The 19,636-nt window shown below is 41.5% G+C and overlaps 5 protein-coding genes across 5 annotated transcripts; 3 read left to right on the forward strand and 2 right to left on the reverse strand.

The window, feature by feature from the left end:
• Positions 1-646: 646 nt before the first annotated feature.
• On the reverse strand, positions 647-1,156 carry EAF01_011990 (uncharacterized protein; the record flags this gene model as incomplete). Its single annotated transcript, XM_038920248.1, has 2 exons — positions 647-750; positions 913-1,156. 2 exons carry the CDS (start codon positions 1,154-1,156, stop codon positions 647-649), a joined length of 348 nt encoding a protein of 115 aa, XP_038764300.1.
• Positions 1,157-1,595: 439 nt separating this feature from the next.
• Positions 1,596-2,745, forward strand: EAF01_011991 (uncharacterized protein; the record flags this gene model as incomplete). Its single annotated transcript, XM_038920249.1, has 3 exons — positions 1,596-1,607; positions 1,705-2,527; positions 2,576-2,745. The coding sequence occupies 3 exons, from the start codon at positions 1,596-1,598 to the stop codon at positions 2,743-2,745; spliced, it is 1,005 nt and encodes a 334-aa protein (XP_038764301.1).
• Positions 2,746-4,420: 1,675 nt separating this feature from the next.
• EAF01_011992 (uncharacterized protein) lies at positions 4,421-5,979 on the forward strand (the record flags this gene model as incomplete). The annotated part of the gene is made up of 5 exons (XM_038920250.1): positions 4,421-4,439; positions 4,493-4,513; positions 4,563-5,213; positions 5,318-5,667; positions 5,764-5,979. The coding sequence occupies 5 exons, from the start codon at positions 4,421-4,423 to the stop codon at positions 5,977-5,979; spliced, it is 1,257 nt and encodes a 418-aa protein (XP_038764302.1).
• A 3,173-nt stretch (positions 5,980-9,152) lies between these two features.
• On the reverse strand, positions 9,153-10,254 carry EAF01_011993 (uncharacterized protein; the record flags this gene model as incomplete). Its single annotated transcript, XM_038920251.1, has 2 exons — positions 9,153-9,445; positions 9,774-10,254. 2 exons carry the CDS (start codon positions 10,252-10,254, stop codon positions 9,153-9,155), a joined length of 774 nt encoding a protein of 257 aa, XP_038764303.1.
• Positions 10,255-11,422: 1,168 nt separating this feature from the next.
• Positions 11,423-17,665, forward strand: EAF01_011994 (uncharacterized protein; the record flags this gene model as incomplete). The annotated part of the gene is made up of 7 exons (XM_038920252.1): positions 11,423-11,618; positions 11,868-11,963; positions 12,073-13,288; positions 13,362-13,566; positions 13,619-14,441; positions 14,601-16,481; positions 16,629-17,665. The coding sequence occupies 7 exons, from the start codon at positions 11,423-11,425 to the stop codon at positions 17,663-17,665; spliced, it is 5,454 nt and encodes a 1,817-aa protein (XP_038764304.1).
• Between the last annotated feature and the right edge of the window lie 1,971 nt (positions 17,666-19,636).

The following is a 19,636-nucleotide window of genomic DNA, read 5'->3' on the forward strand; positions in this document are numbered from 1 at the left end:
CCATACTTAATAATAAATAAATGTATTCGATGTCTTCTAAATGTCGTCCAACACTCTACCATTATGTGCACATCATTGAACAGCTGGCAATAAACTGTGTGAAAACTTTTGCAACGAGGGGTCATTTAAGTAAGTTGTGCATACCAGGCAGTCTCAAATGAACCATTAATCAAAAGCTGCTACTACTTCGTTTCATCTTCATGGAAACAGAACCACTTCTGAGAAATGTGTAGATTCATTACCATATGTACTGAGCTAACTAAATCATATACACTTCCTGCTTGCCCTCAAGCGATGCTCTTTATGCAGTGTGCCCAGCCGATGTACCACATATCGGCAATATACCCCATGTACATAATCATCTATAAACGCCAATCCCAATGACATGCTCGCTGTAACTGATTATACCTCTTATGATATACCAAGAGCTTTCTTATTGCGTGGAACATCCGGTGAATGGCATGTCTGATAATTGCCATGTCCACATGTTCACTTGCCCACGAGCCTTGCGTCTATAACCTCACACGAAAGTCTTTCTCAATTCTGCGACTTGCATTCGTAAATACATCCCCCTGGTATTACCTTGCGTAATGTTCGCAGGTTTTAAGGTCGCCAGCTCACAGATTGCTCAAACTCCTGGCTTTACTCATAACGTAGCTGCGGCTTCGATAGCTCCGGCACCCTTAAAGGTAGGGTTACTGGTTATTTCGACGGTGACTGGATACTTCCACGTCATGTACTTTGCCCAACCTATTCGTAAATACGTGGATTGATTAGCCAACGTTCTTGCCCGTCTGTATGCACAACATCCGAAGAACAGAGATATGAACTTCTCTCCTCATCCCTAAATCAAAAACTATCGAACTGAAAACATATAAAACAAAGACAATAACGAAAAATAGGAGAACGTACTCCAATAAGCAAATTTCCTTCCAAAGTATTTCCCACACCACGGTACAATCACCATCGTAAGCATCATTTCCAACTGCTGCAAACTGGCTTCCCATTCTTTCTGTGCATCGGATTCTTCTCCATCGTCCGAAGAGGCATAATCTGAACTATTGACAGAGGAAGGCAGAGAATCTAACTCGTGGAGCTCGTCATCTTGAGTGTGGGAGGAGGCATGCATATAGGAATCTGAGGCGGAGATGGACATTTTGGGATAATGGATGGTCGATTGAACGGCGGGTGAGTGGATGGACGTGAAAGGTTAATTAGTTTCCTAGGAAAAGCATGGAAAGAATGTGAAAATTGCTATCGCCAAAGTAGAGTCTGGCGATGCATTGAAGTGCGAGAGGAGTCTATAGGAAAGGCTGACAATTATTTAGCTATCCGATCTCACACTACCTAGGAGCTTGAAGTCGGCGCCGATTTGCTTGTGGCGCTGAATCACGTGAGCTAGCCTTTGACCGTTAATTTTTAAGGCTAAAAGCTGGCTTTTGAGTCATCGAATCAATTATTATATATCGAGTGAGTGCGGGCAACTTTTATTCCGAACACACACAACCACATCACATTTCAAACAACAACGCCAAAGGAATATTTTAGGATTATTCCCATCAGAAGACAATATCGAAATAATCACTAGCGCAATCATGGCCGACACAGTAAGTTAACAATCGCTCTATGCTTTGTGAATCGATTTCACCCCACCTAAATCTTGATTGTTCTAATTTCAGGCCTAATTTTAACAACGTGCCACAGGAAGTTGACACCAAACCACGCAAATCCGTAGCCTTCAGCGAAGGAACTACGATTGTAGACGAGAACGGGGAAGTCACAATGAAGGAAGACGGACACGACGATACCAAAGAAACGGCGCAGTCACATTCACCTAGTACGCCGCCACTTTCTCAAGCTTTGGGCGCATTTACTGATCCTTTCCAAGGCAATGGCGACGATGCGACCGCAACCAAGGAAGACGATGGATTGGGCGATTTGTCGTTGATGAAAAAGAAGAAGAAGAAGAGCAAGAAGGTTGAGGAAGGAGAGGAGGGAGGTGATGAAGCTGCTGCAGATGGTGGTCTCGATCTTTCGACAATGAAGAAGAAGAAGAGAAGCAAGAAGCCCAAGGATACCGAAGATGATTTCACAGCCAGACTTGCAGCTGCAAATCTTAACGACGAAGGCGAAGGTGAAAAGGCGGCAGAGGAAACCCCGGTTGATGATGGTGATATGATTAAGGGAACAGGTATCTGGGCGCATGATGAGACCAAAGTAATTTCATACGAACAACTTCTCTCCAGATTTTTCACCTTGCTCGCAGCCAAGAACCCAGACCACGCATCTTCCGGTTCCAAGAGTTACAAGATTCCTCCTCCACAATGTCTGCGTGAAGGAAACAAGAAGACCATCTTTGCCAACATCGCCGAGATTTGCAAACGTATGAAGAGAACTGATGAGCACGTCACTCAATATCTGTTTGCTGAATTGGGTACCAACGGTTCCGTTGATGGTAGTAGACGCTTGGTTATCAAGGGTCGTTTCCAACAGAAGCAGATTGAGAACGTTTTGAGGAAATATATCAGTACGTTTTCTTTCTCATTATTATAAGCTCTACTAACATTCTTCACAGTGGAATACGTCACTTGCAAAACCTGCCGATCTCCAGATACCGAACTCAACAAAGGAGAGAACAGATTGTTTTTCATCACCTGCAATTCTTGCGGATCCAGACGTTCCGTCACTGCCATTAAGACCGGTTTCTCTGCACAAGTCGGAAAGAGAAGAAGACAACAGGGTTAGGTTGTTGAGGCAAGGACTCGGGGGCGTACACGAATCGTTAGTTAGCTACTTACTTCTCTGCGCAAGTTGGCAGGAGAAAAAAAATAACAGATATAGAGAACTTAGGTCGAAAGTTGGGATTTTACATTATGAGCTTTCCTTCTATTGGTATTTCAATCCAGATTTGACTGTGAAACGATTTTTCGGAGTTCAAAATTTCACAGCAGATATTCTGAACAATTGGTTTTTCCAATTTAACTACTTTTCGATGCTTCAACTCGGGATCTGAAGATTTCATCACTGATATCTATATCTTGCAAGGTAAGGGAATGTAGATGGGTAATAATGGCTGATGAATGAACGACTTTAAAAATGCGGAAACAGTTTGAATTTGAACAATCTCTTTTGAAAATCTAGCTTCGTTGCCTTTTCGTGCTCGTATCTGGTCTATGTCTCAATGGGAATGATGATGAGTAGATAGATTTTAGACCCTGAATGAAATTAAGGAAGCTAGTTAAGAATAAAGTTTTCAGGGTCATCGTGGGACGTATTGAGGGTTCTCTAACTAAGAATAGTAGAGAGCACGCGTCGTATTATCTCTCATCTTAATAATGGCCATCGATAATCAAATCGTTGATTGATATTTGGGGGTAATTCTTTCATAGGACTGTCTTGCAAGGGAATGTATGGAGGTTGTACGGAAGATGCGCGGAGGGAAGTGTGGTGTGGGTGGAAAGCTATATATGGATCGTGGATTGGGGTAACTTTGTGGTGTATATATATATACATAATGGTATTTAGGTAGATATATATGTGCTTCCTTTTGTGTCTACTAGGTATATGACTAGGGGAAGCAGAAATATCTAGGTAGAGGTTTTTATTAGGTGGTATCGATGTACTACAAATATCTTTCAAAAACAACATTGAAAGACAACTGATTTTCTAGGTATTACACATGAATGACCAAAGATAGCATCTGGAATCTAGATTTACAGTTACAGTATCAACATATCTAATCAGTTTCTATACACATCCATACCTAGGTAAATAGCTCCCAAAACATTCATCATCTAGTATCCTCATCTCACCCGTTTGGTGAAGATATAATACTTAAGCGCTCGGGAATTTTTAGGGCTCCATATATGATCGATATCAATATCGCAAAGTCCAAGCTTCTACTTGCATCCTGGAGAAATGATTGGTAGACAGAAGACAAACGAAAATAGCACAGCCCGCACCAAGAACTGCGCTGGCCAATCCGGGGCGTGAGGGCGTGAGGTGAGATGTGGGAGCTTGGGTGTAAGATGCATGGCGGTTTGCATGGGAGAGGAGATGCGTGATGGGTGGGCTTACCTATATGATGAGAGGGAGCTGCTGTTTTTTGGGGGGGGGGTTTGCGATGACTTGATGTTTTGAGCTTTTGTTGGATTTGTGTTTGATTGATTGAAGTTCTTGTGAAATTCGCGAGTGATTGAGTATTGAGTATTGGATTTATTGGATTTGAATTGGGACTTGAATTGGGATTTGAACTGGTGAGTGAGCATTGCATCTTGGAGAGTTTGGATGAGAGGAAATAAGTGCGGGGCAGCTGACCGGAATTCAGCTCTGCAATTACAAGTACTCAAGCATAGCCTGAAACAGCTTTGGATCTGTTCGATTGTTTATTTAAGATCATTGATACTTGATATCAGTCAAGATGTCTACATATTATCCTCGTAAGTATTTCTGGTCAACCAGCGAGAAAATTCAACTGCTAATACTTTGATAGCTCCGCCTGGAGGTAATGGAGGTAAGAAGATCACTCATATGCTAACAATATATCTGACCTCTCATTACAGCTCCCGCTCCTGCTCCCCCACAACAACAACAATACGCACCTCCACCGAGTTCTCCTCCACCAAACCAAACTTCATTTCAATACGCCGCTCCACCAACCTCTCCACCACCAAATCAAACCTCGTTCCAATACCCTGCTCCACCTGTTTCTCCTCCAGCTCAATCCTCGCATGCCTACTACCCACCTCCCCCTTCCACTTCCACAACAAGCTATACCCCTCCTCCCAATCCTCAACCTACTCCGCCGCAGCAACAACAATATGCGTCTCCCCCAAATTTCTCCCATCGTCCCTCCTACTCCGGCGGTCAGCATACACTCCCCATTCACACACCACCACCCCAACAATCCCAAGCCTACGCGTCTTCCTCCGCCGTTTCCCCCCAGGAAACACACCACCCCAACTTTGCACAACCGAGCTCCACCCCCACTACAAATACCTCAGATTATCCGCCCGAAAAACCAGCCCTCAATACCAGTCTCACAACCAATTTGGATCATGGAGCGCCCAGCGCAGCACATTTCGTAGGAGCAAGTACCACGCAAGATGATGTGGGAACATTCAACGGGGGAAGTTATCGGGTTAGTCATAGAGATACGAATAGTATTGTGACAATTCAGTTAGCGATGGGATGTCCATTGACTGTTAAACCTGGTTCGTTTTCCATTTTTTATTATTTTTCCCATCGGGTAATGCGATGTTAATTTTGGGGGAAGAGTAAAAGGAAAAGGATTAAATGATAGCTAACCCAAACAAAGGCGCAATGATCGCAATGACCCCCACCATAACCCTCAAAGGCGCCATCAAATTTTCCGTGAAGAAATTAGTTATCGGCGGCGAACTGACACATTCGACATTTACCGGTCCCGGAGAACTTCTCCTCGCTCCCTCGACTCTAGGCGATATCACGAATATTCGACTTACGGGCAATGAACAGTGGAGTGTAGGACGAGATGCGTATTTAGCTTCTACACAAGGTATTATTAAAGAGTATAAGAGACAGGGAATTGGAAAAGCGATGTTTAGTGGAGAGGGTCTGTTTGTGTATAAAATTAGTGGAGTGGGTTTGTTGTGGATTAGTAGTTTGGGAGCCATTATTAGGAAGGATGTATGTTTTCCCCCTCCTTTTTTCCTCGTCTCTTTTATTGCCCTGGCTGGTTTTATTCTTGTTTCATGAACATGAAAACTAATACCACGAAATTAGTTACAAGAAGGCGAACGATACATAGTGGATAATGGACATCTCGTCGCCTGGAACACAAAATACGTATTGGAGCGCGTGGCTTCGGGAGGAATCATTAGTGGATTGAGTAGTGGAGAGGGATTGGTGTGTAAGTTTACGGGACCGGGAACGGTTTTTATTCAGACAAGAAACCCAGTCGCGTTTGGTCAGTGGGTTGCGGCGCATTCGGGTGCTTGAGGAAGGAGAGGATGTGAAGGGGGTGGGCAAAAGGAGAAAGGGGGTGGACGGGAAAGGAAGGCGTAATTGTGGATTTTGATGGGTTTCTGCCTGTTTGGAGGGTTTTGAAAGCCTGGGGAGGGCACATAATTTGATTGGGTTCGATTCTTTTTTACTCTTTTTGATGATACCTTGTCCTTCGTTTTTCACGACTTTTATTTTACGGATATTCTTGAGGAGTTTTACCTCGAACAACAAAAAGCATTATGATATTTTTGTGTATCCATGTTTCTTTGAAGTGAATCTAGGTAACGAAGATATGTGAAGAGATGTATCTCAAAAAAAAATTGTCATTCATTGCTACTTGGCTCAATCTTTCTCAAGTGAGTGAGTATGTTGTAGTTAAGGTCAATCTTTTCCATTATGAAAACGCGATCGGATGATACAATCAAGACGGGAAAGACATAAATAGTAATACTTCAAACTCCAAATCCTACCTATCCCTCTTCCTCTCTCTCGAAGACCCTTCCTCCCTTACCACAAAGTCCAGCAAAAGCCCCCTCCCTCTCCACCAACTCCCCCGGACTCCCCCTCTCAAGCACAACAATCCTATCACTATCCATAATACTATCCAATCTATACACCACAACCAATATCGTATATCCTCTAAACATATCTCGAATAAGTCTCTTCATCATCGCGTCGGTTTCCCGATCTATATTACTTGTTGCTTCATCGAGGAGTAATAAGACACCTCCTTTTCCTTCTCTATGCGATGCACTAAGAATAACGCGGGCAAGGCCGAACAGTTATTTCTAACCTTGAGGGAGGAAATTAGACGAGGTGATTGTATCGAAACCGTTAAGAGGAGAGAAGAGAGATATTATAACCTTGTAGTTTTATTGTTTTTGTAAGTCTTATAGTTTTTAATATAATATTGTAGATCTAAAATTGTTATTAATTTGAATGAAATCTTTAAACAATATTATTTTGCTGTAATCACATTTGGAAAGCATATTTATTCAAAGAAAAAGATTATTACTAAAAATACTATTAGTTATCTCGATAATTAATATCTAATATTGTTTTATAGGAGATATCCTCTTATTCTATATTTCAAGAAATAATAATATGATTTTAGCTGTTAAGCTAAAGGAAAAATAATTATAAGATATAGCTGTTTAGGAATATTATATAATATACGAGCTTGAGGAATATTAAGACCTATTGAAAAAGTTAAATACAAGCTGATAAGAATTAATGATTTTATAATATAATATTATTTAAAATAGAAAGTAGTATAATAATAAGAGTAGTTAAAAGATTTAATATAATTATAGATATTAAAAAACATATTCAAATTATAGTTAATTGAATATAGAAAACTAGAAATACTATTTAATTTGAGATTAACACTACAAATATTATCGATTTTATAATCAACATCCAACTCGATTTTGTCTTTTAACTATATAATCAAAGAAATCAGATTCTTTGAAGCGAAAGAAATATAAAAATAGTATTTGGAATAATTTGGCTTACTCGAATAACAATGTAAAGTCAAAAGTACAAGCATATGCCGCCATCATTGGACCAAACTTGTTGTCGGCATCGAATTGACACCCCTCGGCACTGTACATATCAATCACAATCCACAATCCTATGATTGGAGGTCAACATGCACGCAAATATGTGAGCCTCCCTAATTGGAGGTATTCAGATAAGATTAGTTTCTTCGGGATCCTGCTAAAAGAGATAGAATTGATTGTAAATAGTAAGTTTATTCCAACTGCTGGGGGTTTGAAGGTCTGACTCTTGACGGCATGTAAGGCAATCACACTGCTAGATGATAGATAGTAGTGGTGTCAAAGGGAGATTTATCTCCACCCGTGGCGAACCCTTGCTCACCCAGTTGAAGTAGAAATAAGCTCGTCGAATTCCGACATCCGAAGCTGCGAATAGCATGCCCCTACAATCTAAACACTTAGACTTCGGATCTGAGATTGCAGTTCCGATTTCATGGGTTTGATATCCAATACATACGTGTCGTGTCGTATACGTAGCAAAGTAGTAATCTGTAATGGATGATGCAATTTGTTAAACCGGTTTCATGCTAGAGTCAGAGGCCGGAATGGTGCGTTTTCTGATTCAACTTTCAAAGGTACCAGTTGAATTTAGGAAACATTTAGTGATTTATCCATCTTTTATGTATCTGCCCAATCGACGATGCGAAGAGAGCAATTCTTGTGAATACTTCATAGAACTATTAGGATGCCAAAAAAACATGGTTAACGAGCAGGTAGTAGTATATCTACTAGGTACTTCAAGCTCAATTCGAAATGGTACCTTGAAATTCTGTGCCTCATGCCCGCATAAAATGCTTACCTTTGGCCAAACGCTATCTCGCGCTTACGTGGCGTTCTACGCATCAGAAATCTATTTGCCTAGGTGCGTGAGCGGGGGGTAGGCGTCTTGCTTCTCTGTCCACTTCACCCCAAAATCCACATTTGAACCAGTAGATGATCAAGTAGCAGATATATAAAAAAAGGGGATCGGGAAAAACGTCTACAATACGATTGGTTACCAGTAGTTGGGATATATTGTTGTAAGACTTTACCTCGAAATGGTGCCAGCCCATTGAGTTTGGACAGCTTGTACATCAAAACAACGAAGTATTTACAGGTATAAATCCCAATAATGAACTGTCTAGAATCGCTTATGAATACCTATCAGCTCTTCTATTCTTCTATTCACGTATGCTAAGAAAACGAAAAGATCAAGAACTACGGGTGCTCTCAAAGCTGGTCGGGATGGTTCAAGAAACATTTGATTCAGCGTCATGGTGCTTGTGAGTGTTGCGCAACAGCTTGTCCCATCTTCAGGGACATGTGATAAACCATCTTTATTATGAACGTGTTTTACTAGCCATGAGAAAGACAGAATGGCCAAACTAGAAACATTGAATCATAATCTTATTGAGTACACCAGTACGTGCTTCGTGGTATAATAACGAACATAGGACATTTGCATCGAGGAAAGTTTATGAAAAAATTACTAAAAAGTTTCGCAACAACATGACAACATATATGTAAAGAAGAAGAAAAAAGAAAATAGAATGACTGAACGTATTGTAGGCATCAAATTCTACAACGATTGACTCCTCAACAGTGGTAGGCAGATCACAGCGTAACACTTCACGATATGTCTCTTCTCACTCGCGGCGTTTTAGCCATTGTAATAAGCACGCTAGCGACGACTACGAAACAAGCCGCAGACACTATGAATGGCAAACCTTGCAGTACTTCATCCATGTCTAAACTCAATGCAAAGGTGTAGAAGTATATAGATCTAGAGAAGGTATCACCCATACTCTTCATAGTAGATATCAATATCGTAGCAAAAGCTGTATACTCTAATGAAAAGAGTTCAACAAAGATAGATTGCAAAAGGCTGCTAAGGCCAATTCTGGTGCTAAGAACAATGATGCCTATTCCAGATCAGTCATTTTCATTAAGAGTGGCAAGTTATCTTATAATTGTAGAAGAGAGCTACTGTCATATTTGGAGTGAAGTTAATAGCAATGCCCTAACAAGAAATAGAGCGCTACTTATAAGAGCAAGTGTTATATCTTTGTAGCATGAGTTGAAACTCCTTCAACACAAAATTAAAACATTCCCCAATGGCAAGTCTATAAAAAGCACGAGTAAGTTCGCTGTGTGGTCAAGAATGATAAATGTATTTGCCTAAAGGCGAGGTATATTAGCACTTGGGGCTATGGAGAGATATAAGATAATCCATCTCCGAGAAATTCATACTAAACTGCTCTGGCATATATTGAAGGATTAAAATCTGGACCCTCTGACCGAGTGTAACGAAGAACCCAGCAATTGACAATGGGATAGCACCTCTGATCTGTAGGAGATTTTTAAAATATCCAATCACCGCGTGCCTGCTGTTGATACGCTGCATTCTGGAGTCTGAGATGTTGGTATATACCGAAGCAGAATCAATCTCGGGCTCAGAAGCTGGTGACTGAGCTACCTCCCCCATTGGAAGGAGGAGGCTTAAGCATAAAGCTAAGGACATTAATGCAAGACCGACCAAGTGTGCGGCATAGTTCCCCAAAGATTTCATTGTTGCTGAACTCAGTCTAAAGCCTAGGATTGCTGCTGCCAAAGCTGTACTATACATAAAAGAGAAAACTGAGACTCTTTGAGTTGATGGTGTGATAGTTGCAGTACTCTTTATGAGAATAGCAAGGGGAACACTTGCTCTGCCCCCAATTAAGGTGAACATGGAACCTATTCAAACAAGTTTAATAAAATTCTAAGCACAAATCAGGCCATACCAATAATTTAAATTGAATTCAGTACCAATCTTAAATAGCTCAGAAACAGAATCGATCGCTAGCCGTACTTATCTGCCATACTGCTATGATACCCAACAAAAGAAGTATGGGTAGGCATTCCAAAAGTTCATAGATGTCTAAAATCAGCACCAGCTCACTTACAATTGTATAATCTTTTTGACCATTTACTATAGGTCTGTCTATATCCTGAAATGCTTTAATACATAAGTATTATTTATAAAATGCAAGTAACAAAATTGTTCGCATCGCCACACCAGTTTCGAATGAGTTCCAGAACACCGGCCAGGCCCCAGACAAACCGTTTGAATCTCAATCTTTGAGAAGAAAATGACAGAGGATCCTTCGTCCCAGAAATCCGCAATAAAGGGGTTTGCACATCTTCTTCCCCCTGTTGGTTGCGGCTGCCACGCATTATGTTTGTCTCCGATCCAACAGATAAGATCTTGAGAAGCGATCAATAAGCATAGGTATTTATCCAACGAGAATCTGAAGTTTAGATGTATGGATACCCACAGAGCAATCTGCGGATAACTCAGTCTAAAAACTGATTATACATCTGTTGGATGGAATGAGGGTCGCTTGCTGTTTTCCGATCTCAACCAAACAGTGAAAAAGCAAACAAGACTTCAGTCAACGGGCCGAGTATTACCCGAAGAGGTAGAATAATAAGAATGTGGAATCAAGTAACGTGATGATAGCAACATAGCTTTCATGATCAATGAATAAAACTTGATCGACCGAATTTCTCCAAGTGAATCAAATGCCCCATACCTATGAATGTCAGTTAATTATAAACTTGTTTGAGAGTATCAGTTCAGACATATAGCGACGTCAGTTTCACGTGACCTCCAAACGTAGAAAATACGGAAGGCACAAGCGAGTTGAATCCAGCACATGCAAACTAGGAAACAATACTAACTACCATTTCAGGCAAGCAAAGGCAAACACGGCCTCAAAATTTTCGCTCTTCAACAGCTTCACAGATCATAACATGAACCAAAAGTTCTACCTTCATCCATCAATATCAGAAATCATTGCAGAGAACACAAATCTTGAGAATCAGAAACGGTCACATCGACAAAGCCACAATAACATATGGCGACTTCCGATGGGGTTGCGGTGGAGGTGCACGGGACAACTCAGCTTCCAAATTCTATTTTGAGTTGGTACGATGAGACTCGTCCTATGTGGATTGATCTCGTCGGGGATTATGCTGGAAAAGAGTTGTTTCTTCTGGAGGGAGATTCTCTATTGAGAGAATGTTTCGCAGATGAGAGGATTGATTTCCAAGGTAATGTTTTTTATGTTTCTATTGATGCGTTGCTCTTTGATGTCCCAGGTCCTGATTCTCCTCGGAGAATTTCATATCGGGAATTTTACCAAGTGCTGGGAATACTTCTTTTGAGTACAAGATATGTGCAACATCACATACCAATGATGAAAGTCTCATGCCATTATGAAGACGATATCAAAGCGATATGAGGAATCTTTGCAATCACGTTATTTACCCAAAGGACTGTGAGCTAACAACATCTTTCAGATGGATTTCAATTGCTTCATGCCGTATATGTCGTGGAACGATTCCTTGAGAATTTAGTCAAGAGACATTGCAACTTCCACGTTGCGTTCTTCGAAGGTATGTGTTTCCTTTCCAAAATCATGCTCTTGGTCTTTTGAACTTCATTCGAAACTTTAATGCCTTCATAATCCTTGGGGCCGTTTGATAATTCTAACTTGAATGGTAGAGAATCGGCAATTATGTGTACCATCAGGAGTGAAATCCACACACCGAGCTCGGTATCTCCTCGCCCGAACAGCAATTCGACAGCATTTACACCACAGATTACCATTGTCACATCCAGAGATTGTGGTCAATACTTTCCCTTCCTTAGAGAGTGAAGAATTCTCCTATTATCTTCGTGTTACACCAATCCACTTTGTCATGTCGCACGATGGGGCTGCCACAGCAAAGCAACCTCTCTCATCGAAAGAAGAAAAGACCATCCTTCGAGGACTGATATGGTTTTTCAATTCCCACAGGCTCAATATTGCCCTCATTAATCGCATAGAGTTCAGAGATTCAAAGGTTTTCACCATGATTGTGGAAAGCATGACTGTCTCAAGCCAACGCAAGCTGCTTATTAGTTCTAAGTTTACCACAGACATTGAAGAAGCTCGTGTGAAGTTTGCCAAAGATCCGCAAGCCGATAACTCTCGTGGAATGCCGTCCATTGACGACGAAATCACCCAAAAGTTGTCTACTGCGTCGGCAAAGATTCGCTTGAGTGAAAGATCATGCGTTTCTGTTTTTTCTGCTTCTCATATTCTGAAAGAAAACACATCCGATATATTTTTCGCTTCTGCCCTCATTTTACATAGCGTTATGCTTAATCAAATTCCTCTTTCAAAGCGTCGATTTCCATCTGTTGTATTCGACAATGACTTCGAAGAAGAAATTACTAGTTTCTTGTCTTCATTTGCAGATGTTGCTCAGTGTATTCAAAACAACCCGACATGGAGCAAATTTGTTGAAACTAATGAAATTATAAGAGATTCTCATGATCTCGTCGATGGCCGATTATTTCGCGTCGTCATCCAAGCTATGTGCAACGAATCATTAGACCCCTTTCCTCAATCAATTCAAGATGAATGGCTTGTGCTTTGCAATTTGACCAAGGAGCTTTCAAGTCAAGAACTTTCCTTGGACAAAAGCATTGATTTATCCTCAGTCAAAGTTACCCCGTGCGAAGATTCCGACTCAAGCTCGGATGATCTTACAGTTTTACCCTTCACTAATACTGTCTTCAACAAGCATTTGGAGTGTATTCATGTTCAAACAGGTTCATCTCTATCTGCACAGTTTGGTACCATGAAGCTTTACAGGGAGACAAGTCATTGGCATAATCACAAGAAGCCTCTCATTACAAAAGCTCCTGTGGCACAGAAAGTGTCCAAATGGCGGTAAGTAACGCTAATTCAAGCTTAATCTCTAGATGCCTCGATTGCAGCAAAGTAGGTACTAATCAGCCTACAGTAATCCCCTTCGAACAAATCAATTCTATATGAGTGAAATGACCTCGTACGCCGCGAGTTTAACAGGAGCAAAGGGAAAAGCACTTGAACCGGAGACAATCGTGGTGGGACCCAAGCAACTGGTCAAAGTCGCTGAGGAGAAACCATCAAAGACGAGTAAAGCCGAAAAGCCAGCACCTAAATCGAAGAAAGAAGCCCCAACTGATGTATGATTATTTTACGCTTGATCAATCTAATGAAGCTAACAATAACTTCTAGAACAAAAAACCTGCAGCCAATGCTAAGAAAGGTACTAAAAAAGGTGGTGGGCTTTCAGCTGCTGATCAGATCCGTGCTGCAAATCTGGAAAAGAAAGGAGACACGGAGACTGATAAAGCTTTCCTTGCGTGGTCTATGATTATGAAGGATCTTGATTTGACCTCGAACGATGAGAATCGCTATCTCAGGGCCAAACAATATCTTAACAATCTCGACAATGCCAGAACAAAAATTCTTGAAGGAGATATCAACACCTTTATCCTCCAATGCCTACTATCTTGGTGGGCAGGGTACTGTAAGCAAAACAAGAAAATTGATGGCTACCATGTAGTCGCATTGATTTGGACTACTGTAAGATCTATATGCACTACCAATGCATCTATCACAAAAGAGATCATTCAGCATGTCGAAAAGATATGCAAATTGATTGGTATTTCAGACGCTTTCTCGTCGCCGAAAGTCCTTGGTGCTGATCGAAAGCTATCTTTTGCCTTCAAGTATCCTCCTCCGACTTTGTCCTTGAAAATTGATATTTCTCAATCGGAATTTCAGCTGGAACATTGCGGTCCTTACATGGACAGAATGCTTGATGCAAAGCCAGATCCCCGTGTTTCTAGCTTCGTTCCTGATGGTTGGCAAAGAGATGTGCTCGATCAGTTAGATGCCAATAAGAGTGTATTCGTAGTGGCGCCAACTTCTGCTGGTAAAACTTTCATCAGTTTCTACGCCATGGAACAAATCCTACGAGCTGATAATGATGGAGTTCTGGTTTATGTTGCACCAACAAAGGCACTTGTCAATCAGATTGCAGCTGAAGTCCAGGGTAAGCACTATCGCAATTGTTCCCTTTTCCTCTCTCTTTCGTCTTTGTGAGTTTAAGGAGTAAACGTTTCACTATCTTAAATCAAAGATATAGACCGAGAGAACCCCTTCCTTTCATTTCTTTTTTACGAAAGTAATCACTAACAATGCTGTCTTCTAGGTCGATTCTCCAAGAGATTTCCTCAAGCAGGTAAAGGAGTGTGGGCTATTCACACTAGAGATTATCGTGTGAACAATTCTACAGGTTGTCAAATTCTCGTCACTGTACCCCATATTCTTCAGATTATGCTTCTATCACCGACGAATGCGAAGTCATGGGCACCAAGAGTGAAACGTATTATTTTCGATGAAATTCATTCTATTGGACAATCTGAAGATGGTGTGGTATGGGAGCAACTCTTGTTATTATCACCATGCCCAATCATTGCTCTTTCTGCAACTGTGGGCAATCCTGAGCAATTTGCGGATTGGCTGGGAGAAACTCAAAAGGCAAATGGATCCGAACTAAAAATGATCAAACACTCAACCAGATACTCCGATTTACGAAAGTTCATGTACGAGCCACCTAAGAAATTCGACTTCGAAGGTCTTGGAGACTCATTCGGTCTAGGTTTAGGTCTGGATGGTCTACAAGGCTTCGAATCCTTTCACCCTGTGTCTAGTTTGGTTGACCCTTCAAGAGGAATGCCTGAAGATCTTGCACTTGAACCTAGAGATTGCTTATCGCTATGGAAGGCCATGGTCAAACATCAAAGCAAGGAGTACAGCGTTTCCGAATCATTAAATCCTGAAAAGGCATTGCCATCCTGCATTCGAAAAGCAGATATTTTTGCATGGGAAAAGAATCTCAAGAAAGTGTTGCTTCAATGGATGGCAGAGTGTCAATCACAATTTGCCAATGTGGTAAAGGAACTGACTCCAGAAAATGTTGAGACCAAGAACGATATTTCAATTGACAGCACCTCTGATTCTGCGACTGAGCCCATTGATCCGTTGGATCTACAAGCTACAACCCTGCCATTACTTTATCAATTGCACAAGCGTCGTGCTCTACCAGCTATTTTGTTCAATTATAACCGATCTGCTTGTGAGAGCATTTCGAACACTCTATTGAACCAGCTAGTTCAATCCGAAGAACAATGGAAGAAGGGATCAGCTTGGAAAAAGTTGATGGACGGCTATGGAAAGTACCAGGAAACGAAGGCAAAGAAAGGACGTAAACCGGTCAAACCATCGAAGAAGTCTACCCAAGATGACGAAGGCGGGTCAAAGATGGACCGAATGCGTGAGGATGCAACAGATGGATCTTCTTTCTACGATCTATTCGATCCAACAGCCCCCCAGGCCGATTTCTCATTTGCTGATCCAAAGCGTCTGCAAAAAGAAGAACTCGATGGTTTCATCCGACAACTTCGTCGCAAGGAGATCAGAGAAGATTTGATCGATTTGCTGAGGAGAGGTATTGGTGTGCATCATGCTGGTATGAATCGAAAATACCGACAATGTGTGGAAATGTTGTTCCGTAAAGGTTTCTTGAAAGTTGTCATTGCAACTGGTACACTTAGTTTGGGTATCAATATGCCATGTGCTACTGTTGTATTCTCTGGAGACTCTGTATTCTTAACTGCCTTGAATTTCCGTCAGGCTGCAGGTCGTTCAGGTCGTCGTGGTTTTGATCTACTCGGTAACGTTGTGTTCCAGGGCGTCTCTAGAGAGCGAGCAAGTCGTCTTCTCAGTTCTCGACTTCCTGAGCTTACTGGTCACTTTCCAATTACGACAACATTGGTATTACGATTATTCTCCCTCTTGAACGATTCTAAGAACTCGCCATATGCTGTTAGAGCTATCAACTCTCTTCTTTCTCAACCTAGACTGTATCTTGGCGGTCAAAGTTTCAGAGAGCAAGTTCTTCACCATTTAAGATTTTCTATCGAGTATCTACGCAGAAACGCACTTCTTGGACCCGGCGGTGAACCGGTCAACTTTACTAGTTGTGTTTCGCATCTTTACTTTACAGAAAATTCAAGTTTTGCATTCCATGGTAAGTGACCCTTCTACTTCGCATGAGTTTAGTAAAGAAATTTCAGGACGCGAGTGTGACCTTCCAATATCATTGACATCTCTTTTTATCGAGTTTCTACGGGTTTGTATTGTATTTAGTTGCATTTTGTTTACTAACTGGTGCCAGCTCTTCTCAACGGAAAATACTTCCATAAGCTCTGTGCAGATATTGATACCAATTCTGATGAAGTACTACGTACAATGGTTCTAGTATTGAGTCATCTATTTGGTCGTAGAGTTGTTAGAGAAGTCGATGATCCCGAAGAGGCAGAGAAAATTCATCGTTCGCCATCGAATGTGTATCTCGAACCCATGCCAGAAGATGCAGCTAACATACTTCGCGGTCACAACAAGAGTACTTTAGAGGTCTTTTCGACATATGTAAAGACGTTCGCGGAGCAACACATCACTGAAGACGAACATGCTTTGCCATTCACACAAAGTCCAGTCGGTCCAAACGAAACAAAGACGAATGGAAACACGACCCTTAATTTCCTCCCTTCTTTGCCTAGTCCTCAAGCCAGATCACCATTTGTAGCTCTATCTGGTCTGGGTGACTATTTTACTACCATTGAAGATCTTTGCAGCTCCACTCGCGAAGGCGTCTTCCTCGAAGCAGCTGTCATTCCACATCTAGAACTTCACCCTGATGAAACCAGATCACCTTTAAACTCATATCTTCTTGATTTCTTCAAGCATGGCTCTCTACAACCCCTCGAGGACGCCAATGGTATCCGCAGATCAGACGTCTGGTTCGTACTCAATGACTTCTCTATGGTACTAGCTACAATCGCCACATCCCTCGCCTTACATCTTGGTCTATGTCAAGACACAGATTCAGAACTTCTTGATGTAATGGGAGCAGGAGATTCCGTTGAGAACGAGAATGATGAGAAAATGGCCGAAGATTCCATTCCACAAGCTGTTTCTGGACCAGCCGGTGAAGTTCAACAAGCTCAGCCAGTTCGCAGAAAAAAGGTTGTCGATGATTGGGATGCGGGTGAGGATAGATTGGCTGCTGAAGAGGATTATTTGGAGAAGGAAAAGGAGAGTGGTGCCGGTGTGACAGATGATGAAGAGTATGAAAAGTTGATGACTGTTTATCGGGCGTTCAGGAAGTTGAAGACGGAATTTGATGAGAAGTTTAGAGCTATTTGGGCTTAAATGGATGAATTAATGGAAGGGATGCATAAATTGGTCGAAATTGTTTTGATCACGAGAAAGCACATTCCTGGTTTGAAAGTTCTATCACTCTGGATAAATTGAAAAGCTTTAGATGAAGAAGAATTTGATAGAGCCTTCTTCTTGAGTGAGTTACTTTCAAATAGCATGGTCTGACTCAAACTAATACAATAAAAACTTATCGATTCAATCATGCCAGTATTCTTTGCTTTATGTTTAAATCGATTGGCAGTAAGAACCCCAAAAGAAGAGCCTTGAGCAAAACCAAAACTGTTTCTAGGAATTTTCACTCCTGGTGACCAGTTTCATGCAAACAATATCTACCGTTGTTGCAACGTATGCACAATGCATTACCTTACGAGTTACAATGCCAAAGGACGGTAACTAGCATTGTAACGTGGTCTCGGCCAGCGATAACAGACTTGCAAAGTAGAAGTTTATTTCGCGGTTGTGACTTCAATGCGGAGCACGCCGACGAAACCAGCCAGCATCTAATACCCGCACCTATAGTAACCCTTGTATCGAGAATATACACGGAATGTAACACGGCTAAGATCCGATGGGTTAAAAATACATGTTGGTGTTGACCGAAGAAGCCCTCGGACTCGACCTATTTCGAGCTATTGTGTTAGTGGGATTGCCGTTATTGATTACTAGAATCTAGGCACATTCATACCCCACGCTCGCAGGTGAGACTGGGCCTTTCTTTTTAACTTTATTCTTAAATTTCACCGAAATCCTTTAGGTGTAGAACTATTGAAATTTGAAGCTCGTTTTCTTACTCTGTACCGTGTAGTCGAACGTTGTGATGAACTATGGGGTCCGGTCCCCTTAACCTTAATATGACGTCCCATGTACGTAGGGCAAGAAGCAGGAATGCCATCATACTTTGGGATCTGGATGAACTATTCGATCTCAACTAGAGTGACCTTAGAATATGGTCTCGGATGTTATAGTTATCTGCCAAGCCACTCTGAACTCATCGAAGAAACTATTCGGGAATAAGGTCACTGGACTCTACTCTTCTCTGTGCTAAGTCTAGTGCTCTATCTAGCAATTGGCAAATATTGAGAATGATTTCTCATATCACAGCAACCGCCGTATATCAAGAAGTGAAGAAGATATCTCTACTATCACGAGACTCGTGGCTTTAACCTTGCCCGACAAAGGAATTATCACCAAATCCCACCGTAATCTCGTGACATCTTCATGAATGAAATGTAATTGTGATCTAAGAATGAAGAGGGCGCGGGACATGTTACATGCCAGTATGTACACGACACATACATCAGCATCAAGCTTCAACATTACTCCCCACGTTTGCGGGGAGATATTTCTTACATAAGCACACTAGAATGGGTAGTTTCTTGGCCCTCGGCTTTTAACGGGTAAGGTTATGTATGCAAGGGGGTGAAGCCTTTTTATTTGGTGTCTAAGCTTTCTCCAACTTTCGCCAACTTTTGCACCAAACCAAAACTGCCGAAGTTTGGAAATTCCCCAGTTTCTCCAGAAAAGAAAAATCCTTAAAGTATCATCACCAATAGAATACTGTTTCTTTCTTGCATATGGGGAATCTCTAAGTTTCTATGACCGGGCCAAGAGAGTTAATTGGATCCATTGTCATATCCTCTGGAGAAGTCACTCAGGATTTGCACACCACCTTCCTAAATTGTTGACAATGACCCTTTTGGTTGGTTGTACAGTATCCAGAGAACCATCAGCAGCATGAGCTTGCTTTCCTGCTTAGTTCCCATGCATGTGTGTATAAGATGGATCTGCTGCCCCCGAATCTTTTTTCATCTTGTTATCGTCTGTCCTACTTTGCTCTTTCTCATTTCCTATACCTCCTACATACATATAAGCATATATGATTGAGAAGTCTCTTCCAGCATCCTAATCTCATACATCAACATACGCGGAGTATATACTTTGAAGTATCAGAACTTCTCAATC

This window comes from Botrytis porri (assembly GCF_014898465.1).
Source record: "Botrytis porri strain MUCL 3234 chromosome Unknown BPOR_028, whole genome shotgun sequence".
Taxonomy (NCBI): Eukaryota; Fungi; Ascomycota; class Leotiomycetes; order Helotiales; family Sclerotiniaceae; genus Botrytis; species Botrytis porri.